The sequence below is a fragment of the Rhea americana genome, unplaced genomic scaffold, assembly GCF_003343005.1.
Source record: "Rhea americana isolate MKP2758 unplaced genomic scaffold, rheAme1 scaffold_2, whole genome shotgun sequence".
Taxonomy (NCBI): Eukaryota; Metazoa; Chordata; class Aves; order Rheiformes; family Rheidae; genus Rhea; species Rhea americana.
Genome location: NW_028186149.1, coordinates 5,204,219 through 5,216,745, shown reverse-complemented (window position 1 = coordinate 5,216,745; position 12,527 = coordinate 5,204,219). Strand labels below are relative to the sequence as shown.

Here is a 12,527-nt window from a genome sequence, read left to right as displayed (position 1 = left end):
TTTTCTTTCTTCTTTCTTTTTTTTTTTTTTTGAAATGGAGAGTTTAGTGGTACTAAATAAATTGCAAGGAGCAGTTATTGGCTTTACATCTTGGAAAATGAATTTACTGTTTATTTACTAGTAGAAATATGCCTCAATTAATTTTGTTTAATATTCAATCTCTTCCAAGAGTACAGTCTAGATTAGTAATTTAACACAGTGTTTTCACACTAACTTAAACATATTGTTTTCTTGTTTTTCAGATGTTTTCCCCACCTGTTAATAGTGGGAAAACCAGACCAACTACATTAGGAAGCAGTCAGTTCAGTGGATCAGGTAGGACGCATCTGAGATATCAAAACCTAGCTGTACGAACTTTCTGTATTAGGATAGTTTTAGGATGCTTGAAGTATGATAATCTTTCTATTGTACATAGTCTTATAAGATGCTCAAATTAAGTGGATGTGTCCTGTTTTGGTCTGACTTGATTAGACGTTTTGTTCTTAGCTTCAGCCACAGTCTTCCTTTTATGTGCCTCTGACTACTCATCTCAATACAGTTAAATGTTAAGTATCTCTAGTCACACTGATATACAAGTTGTTTATCTGTTACAGTAAAAATGAATGGCGGCTTTGTTTTTGTTTGATAAAATTGAACTTCTCTTCAGTAAGTATTTTCTAGTGCCGGTAAGAAAGGGGAAAAAACACTTCAGTAAAATGCCAGGTGATTAAATATTTCTGATTGTAGAACAGATCTTAAGACATTTTCCTTAAGATTGTATTTCTATTTAGTACCTGTCTTTTCTATAAAAATCCCAGTATTTTAAGAGTTACTCACCAGATACTACTAGCTACCAGATCTGAATTACTCTATTGTATTACTAAAGTGATTTGCTAAAACTTGAAATTATTGCCTTTTTCTGTCCCCTTCTCATCTGCCCTTTGGAACCCTGGTTTAGTACAAGATAATACGATTTTCTAGTACTTTGTAGTCCTCAAAGTTCAAACACATGTAATTGTCCTTTGTTGAAGCTTTATCAATGCCACTTGAAAACRAGTAAGTGTAGCTACATGTTGCATGTATTTTGTTACTTGCTGTTTTCATTGAGGACCACCTAATGTCTATTTTCAAAGACTTTTAGCTGAGCCAGTGAACTAAATATAAGTGTAACTTTTAAAAGACACTTTGAAAGAATGTATTTACTATTTCTTTTAAAGGAGTAACTTTTTGATACTTTTTTTTCCCCGAGTGTGTATTTTGTGTGAATAGGATGAAGTGATGTTTTTTGTTTTTACTTAACAAAAGTAAGTATTTAGAATGCGCATACAGAAGTGCAATGTAGGAGTTGCTTGAAATTCTGGAGTAACTTTGCCTGTTTATTTCATATATTACCACAGCTATTGCTTTGAGAATTCAAGCAATGCCTTGAATTTTAGTGGCATTTTAGAATTTTTATTTTTAACAGCATTAGAAAAGCTTCTAAATTGCAGGCTTGTGCAAATTCTTCAGAGACTGTTTTACCCCATTTAATTTAACTAAAATATGTAGTAAGAGCAATAAATGCATACGTTTAAGGAAGTATTTCACCTTTCCTTTTATTTTCCCTAAAACATAAGCATTTTTGACTTGTTTTTACATATAAGTTAAATTAATTCCTTATACAATGTAGTTAACCTGTTTGTTTATTTTGTATGACCAATTTTTTCTCAAAAACTTCTTTTAAGAGGTTCAAACATCTGAAATTTATTGTGGGGATCACAACCTTGAAGATTTTTTTTTTCCTTCTATACTTTGCTTTTCTGGGACAAATAAAATCTGCATAATAAAGCTTTCACAGTTAATTAAGGTATTAGCTTGATCTTGGGTGCTATGGCTTGCCCTTTGCATAGGTAACGTTTTCCCCTTCTCTTCTATTTTCTCCCCAAGTGCTGGCTCAAAAAAAAAAAAAGAATGCCAAAATACTTAGCTTGTTGGGGGAAATAGTGTTAGTGACTTCTCGTATTTCTTTATTGGGAAGCCTAATCTCTCCTGATACAGGATATCATCACATAGATACCAATCATGAGGGAATGCACTGCAGCTGTCAAACAAGCTACAACCTCAACAGAAATCCCCTTAGAGAAAGATAATAGTATATATCCGCGGATTTTAATTCATAATGTTTCTCATTGAACAGACTGACTGGTTGGTTGAATTATACGCACAAATTCTTGTAAGTTTACAATGACCTAAGCCTTGACTTGGGGATTACTCTCCGCAGAAGTGAGGGGTAAAAAACTTCTGTAACAGCTGTGTTCTGAGCCAGAGTTCAGCATTGTAGAAAGACCTGGTTGAGACAGTTGATGAAGTACGGGCGTTTTAACTGTGATCTTGCTTAATTTCAAGTGTCCCGTAGCTTGTAGGAGAAACAGTGTTTGAACACTGGTAATTTGTTTTTCTTGCTATTTAATCTGTTTTTCTTGCTATTAGAGGTCGCTTTTTAAAGGGAAACATAGGAGGAAAAGGTATTTATTCCTTTGAGCCATCCAGTGTGAAAAGGCACAGTATGTATAGATTTCTAAAAAGTACTTTTTCTGCTTTGAATACATTATGATGATATCTCTTAAAGAGGCTTTCTGTGATTTTGATTGCAGTTAGGGAAGTGTAGCTTGCTTCAGTATCTTTACCATTAAAATTATTTTTATCTCCCTTTTTGATATGTTTCTGCAAATACACAGAAGGAAGGTGGTTTTCTTTTCTTTACTGGAGTAAGACTATGTTTGTTTCTTGTTAGTTATAATAGAACCTTATTTTTCTTATTAAATTTTAATAAGTAAATAAAAATACTTCCCCCTCAAGTCCCAACCAAACCTATTCAAGAAGCAGCTTAATGGCCCCCATTCAATAGGCAAGAACTATGCAGACAAACAATTGATTTTTCATGTGAGTTTGTTTTAAGACTCTCTACTCCTTGGAAATCTAAATTAAAAGAAATGCTTATGATGTCTTTCCTACTCCCCTCCTCTTCTCCACCCCCCCATCTCTACTTTGAAAGGACAAAATAGTTGTTCAAGGACAACTAGGTTGTTTTTATTTTTTCAAGCTTTGCTTTCTAAAATTTTGGGAATACTAGGGTTTATGCTATTAGTTTTTATATAACGAGCATAATCTGATATGCTCCTGCATTATGTCTGTTAGATTTTTTTTATATATATAATCTAGTTACACATTTTTATAATACCTAAAATGACTGKTTTTTTTATTTTTTATTTTTTTAGAAAAGATTGTCATAGATTAATATAAGAACAGTGTGTTTTGAATGAAAGATAACTGAAGTGTCTAGGAATGTGTGGTGTTGGGGAGGCTGCCTTTCTACAGGTCAATCAGTTAAGAATGAAAGTTGCAGATGAAATAAGGGAGCTAATCTGGTATATCATAGTATCTTATGGCAGTAAGTTGTGTAAGCTGCTGATAAAGTCAACTATCTTGGTCACACTACTGATGAAAGTAAACATTCTCAGGAAAATAACCTGATATCTAAGTTAGTGAGTTAAACTATGAAATATTCCTCAATTCCTCTTGTAAATACCTCCTGTTTAAAACAAAACTTTCCATTCCTTCTCTTCCTGCAAAACCAGCTTGATAAGATAAGGAATTTTACCTTAGAAATGGTAAAAGCAGAAGACAAAGATCAGAGATATGCTCCACCAGGCTTCTTAATTTGAATGTAATTAATTGGGCTTTTTTCAGGCTTTATTTAAAATCAAAMATTTCTAATTTTGATACTATGATTAATAGCAGTGAGCATGATTTACAATGAAATTTTGTTTACTTTTGTCAAAACCACAAAATTTATGCTAACTGACATAAGGRTAGTTATCCCTTTTTCCCTATGCCTTCATTTAATACAGGATCTCCATTAAGATCCAGTTACAACACCCAGATATACTTGAAAATTGTTAACCTTGGGCATGGTACCTTAAAATAAGACTTAATTTCAAAGAACTCTTTAGATTGTAATGAAAAATGTGATTTGAGATGGTATTTTCTTATGTAGCCTGTGGCCTACTACTTTAAATTCTTGTAGCCTTATAGTTATATTGGTAGTAGCATTTTTGTGTGTGTCTGTGTGCATGCAAGATTTCAGTTAAAAAAAATGAAGTAAGATAATGTGTGTGTCTAATGGAAAACAAAGTGAGAGGAGTTTAAGAGGAAAAATTCAAGAACTGAGTAGTCGAAACACGATACATCCATTGGCTGTAAGAGTCTTCTGAAGTGTTTGAAAAACACATACACACGTTTGTACCCAGAAATCTTTGGTGGGCACAAATTGTACACATATTTAGATATTCCTCATATGAAGCCTACATGCAGAAAACTTAATGTATCTGCATACTGTCTGTGTGCAAATTCAGATGGTTGCCATTTCCACTTCTCTGCCCAATAATCTACTGAGTTTGAAAGGGAAGGATTGGGATAGGCTACTAATTAGTGGCTTGATRCAAAACTCTTCAAGCTGCTAGCCTCCCATTAACTTGAGTGGCTGCAAATTTGGGGCCCCTGCATTCAGACTGGAGGCAATGGTAGTTCTACTTTAGTAGATCTAATAAGTTACCAGTGTTTCCCAAAATAGTAAAAGTTGATGTGAATTCAGTTTGTCATTCCTGTAAACTCTTATTTCCTCCCTAATGTAATGTTAGCAGTTCTTTATAAAAATTTCAGTACAGCGACGTGAATGTTGGCTCTGTAGAAGAGGAAAGAACACTCAAAATTGTGATGGTCGGATAGCTCTTTAGGGTGAAAACTGCAGAATGTGGAGACTCTTCTTATGTACAAATCAATGTTTCTAACCTTTCAGAATACATTATTCTCTCTCTCTCTCTCTCCCTCTCTTTTTGATTTCTATCCGCCYCTCCCATCCTCATTACTAGTTACTCAGAGCCAATTCTCTCTGCTTTTGTTCCCTGCTATTCTATGTGCATTTCAGGTGCAATCTCCTTTTGGGATATGGGAAGTTTCTAGTGCCTGCTCCTAATTCCTAAAATAAGGAGCTGATGAGAGATGTCGTGTAGTCTGGTCCTTAAATTATGAAGAGTTAGTCTACAGCAAATGCTGGCTTTCTTTTAAATAGGAAAAGGTGAAGGCCTGTATCTGAGGACTTTGATTTATATTTTTTCTGTAGTCATCCAGAGTATATTACAATCTTGTATTTTTTTATTTATTTTTTAAAAGAAGATAAGCTTACTGCATTACATGCCAAAAGTCTAGGGCAGCCTGCTAAAATAAACATTAGATTATGCAGCTAAGTGATATTTAAATTTTTATTTGTAATATTTAATTTGTCCTCCAACTCTGCTAAAAGTGAATTGGCAGGCCTGATAACCTAGTATTTCATCTTTAGTTTGAGGAGTGCTAAATTCAGTCTTCTAAGGGCTTTTGAAGAACTCTATAAACATCTTGCTTAAAAGCAGGGAAGTCATTAGCTTCTCTCTTCCCTAGCTGTTTGTGGGGGAGCCCTGTGGATTACCCTTCAAATGGGCTGAACCCAAATGAAGTAAAGATTTCAGACTGGATCATTCACCTGCTGGAAGGCTGATACTGTGCTAGCGTGTAAGGGACTTGCCTATCGGCAGTCTCTGTGCTGCTCTTGCTGTCTTTTCCTTCACCCTTTCCTYTGCCTTGAGAAAGATAAATTGTCAGAGACTTACTTGATGAAGAGTCCTGAAAAGCACAGCATATAAAAGAGCTAAACAATKGCCTCCATCATACTGGTATAAAAAAAAGGAAGGGAAAAACTATTGGACAAATGGAGGAAGCTGATGGTCCAACTTTAAAGCAGGCAAGCTTCTGCAAGGAGCTTATGGTCACATGGATACTGGGTTTTTGATGGTTATGAAAAAATACCAGATGATTTTGATTTTTGACATTCCTGGAAATTAGGACTATTTCATGCTAAATCTCCTGATATAACTTCCTGAAGTGGTATTTTAAAATATGAGTAATTTCCATCTTTCATATGTATCAAACTATTTTGCCAAAGTTACGAAAGTTATTACAATAGCTAGATGTTCTTAATATAGCTTTTTGACCAGATAAGTGTTCATCAGTCATTTATTACAGTTGGCCATGTTTTTGAAAATGTGGCTGTTATCACTTTAAGTTGACACTATAAACCTCATGTCAATCCATGAGAAATTCCTTGCTGTCTACTGAATACCTAATTTTAGTATTTCTAGTAGCATTCAGTCTTTCCTCTATTCAGAAATGTACTTGACATTATTAATATGGGACATGATAATTTGATGTATTGGTTTTTAGAACACATTTTTCCAAGAGGTTAATCTGAGATTTTCAGCAATTAGTTCTCCCTGGTTGAGAGCAGTGATGAGACAACTGTGTTAACAAGCATAGCATTCATCTCCAATCCTTGTATTAAAGTTACTGTGTTGCAATAAAAGGAAGATCTTTGCAAYGTTATTTTTAGATGTCTTAGAAGGTCTGAAGGCACAACAATGCCTAGTCCTTTTCTTCATGACGTGGAGCTAGACAATATGGGAACCCACCCCTTCCCCAGACAATACACCCGCTCTCCAGAATTTTTTCTGAAACAACTTTAGATGACGAAGAGTATCCAGAGGTTTCAGGGTTTGGTCTTAATGGTAAGAGTGYGATTTGAAATTATCTGTTTTATTTCAGGGTTTACTTAGGGAGCAATATGTTCCTGAGCTTTTTAATGGTGGATAAACTTAAAATCAGCCTATTACGGGAGAACTTTCAATWCATAAAATAGCTAAGGTGTGAGATCTTGTGATTTTTATTGTTGTTGTTTGGGTCTTTTTTTTGCCTTTGTCAAGGGAATTGTGTGTTACAGGTTTGTCATTCATCCATGAATGCCAAAGTTCCCATCTTTCCCCACTTCATTCTAGCTGTCACACAAATAGAACTTAACCTTGCTATTTTAGCTGTCAAACCAGTATAATAGCTGTTTGTCTCAGATGATTTTACTTTATCTGTAGTCGAGACTCTACATATGTTATATGAATTTCTTTAAATCTACTATGTACTATACTATTCATTTGGCAAACTGTTTTCTTTCATTTGTTAAAATTATAGTGTAATTATTCAGATTTATGTTTTTTACAGTTGAAAAATATATGTTATGAACAAAAGAACTTTTAAGAATAATAAAAAATCATATCCCTTGCTAAGCTTGGAGTTTGTGAAGACTTCTTAAAATTGAAAGACCTGCATAAACTTGAATTCATAGCTCACTAGACCACTTGCACTGATTCTTCTTAACCACTGAGTTGCAATTTTTTTGGTACTGTAGTTTCGAAGGATCATATTTTTGGAGTGTATGAATGAGCATTTTTTTGAGATTTTTTTTAATAGCTTTAAAATTATGCATAGAGCCAGATATGATCTATATGATGTAATAAMTAAGTCTCATATCTTAGATTTCCTTCACAATAAATACATTTGTTTAAGTCTTTTGTATATATCAGGTTATCGTATTTGACAAATCAGTTTTAACAATTTTATCGAATAAAATGTGTCCTCTAAGAAACTTTATTTTAAAGATATTGTATAATTTAAAATATTAGCACTTACTATATATATGTGTGTGTGTGTGTGTRTATATATCAGTTTTATTTAGTTTAGTCTTGTTATTGTGTGCCATCTTATAAAGAGAGAAAGAGTCGCTAAATTTCAATGATAAATAAAGAGAGAAAGAGTCGCTAAATTTCAATAATAAAGAAATAACACCAGGCAGTATTTTTTTTCTACATGTAAATTGTTTGATGCAGATTGTTATTTAATACTGTAGCAGGGTTAGAAGAAATGTACACCTTAATGGCCAATTCTGGTAATTAAGCACTGTAAGAAAAGGGAAGCAAACTATTTCAGTGCGTAATGATCTCCATAGGCTAGGAAATGTATTTTTAATCTCCTCTCCCCTTCCCCCCCCATCCTGCTTTATGAAATAATGGCCACACCCTCATTTTTGTGTGTCTGTGTGTGTATTTCCCTTTTAATAAGAAAGTCTATAAATTTCCAGTTTGTTTAAATATATCATCCCAAATATTTGTGAATATTTGTAAGCTTTTTAAATGCTATAATCCATTATGTGCATTTACTTTAAATGGTTGTAGAAGCAAGTTTGTTGCTATTATGAGCCTAAGATGAGATAATTGATAATTTTTTAAATGCTTTGAATGAATGCCTTGTTTTTTTTTTTTTTCACTTGTAAAACAAAGCTATGTTTGTAAACACAACTTTCAAAAACATAAAGGACATACTTTTTTGGTGAAGATGTTAACTGAATACCAAAAATGGTGAGAAAGCAGCTTTTGTTATATTTAATAATGTCTCACTGTTTTCAGAGGATAATCAGGCTAAAATGTACCCAATCAGTCTTTAGGATGTTAGATTTTTCTTGCGTGCCAGGGATGTGATTTTTGGAAAGACAACTCAAAATTTCTCTAAAAGTAATAAAGTTCCTGTTATCAACATAATGTAGAAAGGTTTCACATCAGCACATCAAATAGGTATTGATGATGTTTTAAAGAAATAGTTAGAATGGAAGGTGGAAGAGGAAGGGACTTGAAAAGGATTTACTTTACAGCCTTGTTAATCAGGGTAATGTGAACTCACGTCTGTCTAGAAATGCTAACAAAACTTTAACATAAAGCGAAGTATAGTCTTCATAGTAGACAAGGAAGTTGTTATTCCTTAATCATGTCAGGGAAAACTTAACCGCTCATACTATTGAACTCTATTTAAATAAAGAAGTTGAAAAGTGCATACTTCTGGTATTACACAAAATTTCTCTTCAGCAGTAAGTGGAAAAATAGATATTTTTTAGATATACATGACAATTTTGAATGAATAACATTTCTTCCAAAACAAATCTTATTTTTTGTAGTGGACCTGAATTTTCACTCCTGATGTGCTACAGAGATTGTCTATACTTTTTTTTTTTTTTTTTAAGCATTGGAGTAAGAATTCCTTTTTCTGTACCAGTTGTAGCTGCAAAAATGATAATATCTCCGTGCCTTTAGCAGGGAGTTAATTATGTGGAATTTTTCAGAAGTCTTTTATTATTTATATTTTTGCTCGTGAGCTCATGTAATAAGTTCAGCCATTTGTTTTCACTGTCCTATCCATTTATTTGTCTGGAAAAAACTCCAGGAAATATTTTGTTTTTGTCTTATCTCTTAGAGAGCTCTTTACTGCTGATGAAAATGAAGCAGTGGAAACACAGGGGAWCTTTAGTTATTCTAGATTGGAGATTTATTTGTGTTCTGAGCCTTGCTTTCATTTTTTTTAAGGCATTTTTATTGCTCCATTTTTAAATACAAAGATGAATTTGCAGATGAAAATCTAGTAAAACAAAACCCCAATTTTATACACTTGTGTACATTTTACCTGCAAAATACCAATGAATATCATACTGTTCATGTGCTGTGTGCTAACTGTAATGAAGCGTAAACTGAATTGGCTCTATATAAGCAGAGGACTCCATCTGTAATGTTGTCTGGTGTCAGTTTTTATTCTGTTTAGACTAACCAAAATGTTTTGATCTACATTTTTTTAGTAGATATCATGGTCTTCGAGGGGTGAATTGATTTATAGTACTCCAATCTTCTTCCATGTCCAGCTTTTATCAACAAATTCCTTTAGAGACTGAGTGGTTCCAAGTCTTGTCTAAAATAAATACTGCATGCACATTGCTGTTTTTTGTATGTACTATCTGACTTTTTAATTTGAATATCTATTTAAAAGTCCAAAATAAATAGKTTTTTTTGAATGAGGCTGTAGGAAAGGAAAAAGAGGGAAGAATTAGCCAAATGCAAAATTTATAGCGAGTGTGATTCATACCTACTAGCATATAATGCATAAGAAAAGCATGTGAAGAACTTAATGTAAAATAACTTTGCTTTACAAAATTGATTTCTCTACTTCTGTCAGAAAACATGGTTAAAGCCTAAATGATGTAGACAAATCCAGCACGATGCCACTGAATTCCACCTTTTTGTATGCTGTAGAGGTCTTGTGACCAAATACCTCTTGAATTTACTACTCTGATACGTTAGTCTAGTAGGATGGTGTGAAAGTATGTATTACCTTTGAATACTGAATTTTAATGTGTGAGATAAATGCACTCCTAATAAAATCAAAAGTGTTTTTAGTTTTCTGTAGGAGAGTGCAATTCACTGTTTCTGTTTTTATTTTTGTTTGTTTAAATGCAGGATAATATTGTTTTGATGTTATCCCAAGAGCTATTGTGGCTACTCTGAAATGATTAAACCAGACAGTTTTGCTTGTAGGACAAACATTTTTTTTATATTGTCATGTTTTGATGATTTTCAATGCGACACCTATACTTGTTCCTGTTTCTTCATGCAGCAACTTCATGACTCATAATCCTTGCAAAAGAACACAGCTTAAAATAATCACTGATTGTTTCTTTGCAATTCTATTCACTGCCCACTGCAAGTAAACAAGAGGAGCAATGACAGCATCATTTAATCTTTTAATGTTTGCTTTTGACGTGCAAAACATTTTCATGTAATAGAAGAATAATCCATAAGGAGAGTAGCTGCTCTTTCATCTTTGTGAATGCTAAATGAAGCTAAGGCTTTTATGAGGAGATGGTGATTTAATGAAGATGACCGAGTTTTAGAGTAATGAAAAGCTTTTGTATATTTCTATAAATGATGCGTGGTGCTTACTGCAGACTTCCACTGGCTGTGTTCTGTAGCATGTCTTCTGAAGATTAGTGCTTGTGATGCTTAGATGCAAAGGTGATTGAATTGTGTAGTAAATCATCGGTTTTCCCCTTAATTGTATTTATAAAATAAATACACATCTGTGCTGCCTTCTGTGTATGCGTGTATGGAATGTCTGAAATATATGCTCCCCTGTCTGTGTAATGCCTTTATTTTGGTAACCTTGAAAATATCTGCAGTATTGTGTTCCCTGTCCTTGCTGGAGGTCAATAATAAGCRCACAAAAAATGGAGCATGAACTTTGTCAATGTTACTTATAGCAGGAACGTTTTGTATCTTCAACATGATATTTTTCTGCCAAGTGTTCTTAAGAAGCTAAATTTAAAAAGCTGCTGACTGAAGCAAATTGATTAACACCTCACCCTCTTCCCCCAGCACTTCTTTTCCCTTTCATTTATTTATGTTTTATTAGTTCGTTAGGAATAGTTTCTTTGGATATAGTCTTTTTTTTTTTTAGCAAAGCAAGATAGGTAAGACCACATACCTCAAAAGAAGAGAGGAGAACCTTTAAAGGGTGGAAGACTTTACCCTCTCCAGAATGTACTCTCCTGTCATGAATCAGCAAAGACTTACGTTTTTTCCTCTTTGTAAGTCACCTTCTTTGAAGTGGAGAACTTCCGTAAGAATTGATCTTTTTCCTTCGAGCAAGGTATTAAGGAAGATTATGATTCCTTAAGAGGAAGTTTCTGTTTGTATATTAGTCTTCAGTATATGAGCTCTGTAATGTACAACAAGTAATTTTAAAGTTTCTTAAACTATTTCAGGGTTGTCAAAAATGTRAAAAAGGTGACTGTGGTGGTAATGCTTTCCTTTCTTTTAAAGGAAAGATATAGCTGGCCCTCTGGGGAAAGGGAAGTTAAGTGAGCAMCAACAGACTAGTTTTGGGTTGCTGTCATATAATAATATCGCAGAAATAGACATATAACTTGCATTTGTTATCTATTTAATGGCTTGAATGACTGGCTAGTTTCTGTGTAGTGGTGTACAAACTTTTGCAAATATCAAAGTAAAATGACATAGCTATTTAAGAGTCTAAATGTTAGGTAAATACATTTCAAGACATGTCAAAGCAGTACATATGAATTTGTTTCTGAGTAGCTGGTGAAGCATTTTAAGAAATTACATCCTTTGACTAATGCACTAAAAACAGAGCTTTTTTGTGTATCCTTCATACTKGTTAAACTCGCTTCTATTTTCAAGATACTTGTTGAGTATTTAATGACTCCTTAAATCATTTGCTTATTTACTATGCACTAACATTTCCTTTTTCCTTTTCCCCCATCCTGGTAGGCAAAATTGGGTGGGATTGGAGAGGAGGTAGAGGTCTGAATATGGAAGATGCTGTATAACACAATATTCCGTGATAAAAGTTCTATTCCTTTTACCCTTTGAATAGTTGATATGGATTTTATAAGGTAAATGGCGCTTTCTTCTCCTACAGATGCAGCTGTTTGTTTATAGGTAGCTCAATGGCCCAGTGAACGATCAGCAAAAAAACCATTTTGGTACCTTATATTCCTGCAAGTGAAAACTGATATGTGTATTACAATGTGACTTGTGCTGCAACGAGGATTCAGTCAGATTTTGGCCATCTCTCATGTATGTGTCATAGGTTGTCTCTGACACAGTTACTGAAGAACATGCCGTTGCCATAGCAATGAAAGTCCTTTTGAAGACAGAATTCTTGGCAGAGCTGTTGCACCTCCTAAAGTGCTTCGTGTGTTGATCTGAAAGTATCTTGTCAGTATTAGCACATAACTGTAGTGGAAAGAACAG

The 12,527-nt window shown here is 33.8% G+C and overlaps 1 protein-coding gene across 6 annotated transcripts in view; it reads left to right on the top strand.

Moving 5' to 3' along the window:
- Positions 1-223: 223 nt before the first annotated feature.
- Positions 224-12,527, top strand: part of TCF12 (transcription factor 12) — a 180,098-nt gene continuing 167,794 nt past the window's right edge. For 5 of the 6 annotated variants that reach the window (XM_085303359.1, XM_085303358.1, XM_085303357.1 and 2 more), the window contains exon 1: positions 224-315. In XM_085303359.1, coding sequence (XP_085159485.1) covers positions 243-315 — 73 coding nt within the window. In that variant the 5' untranslated portion in view covers positions 224-242. The remainder of the gene's footprint in view (positions 316-12,527) is intronic. The other variant, XM_085303356.1, reaches the window with a different exon arrangement.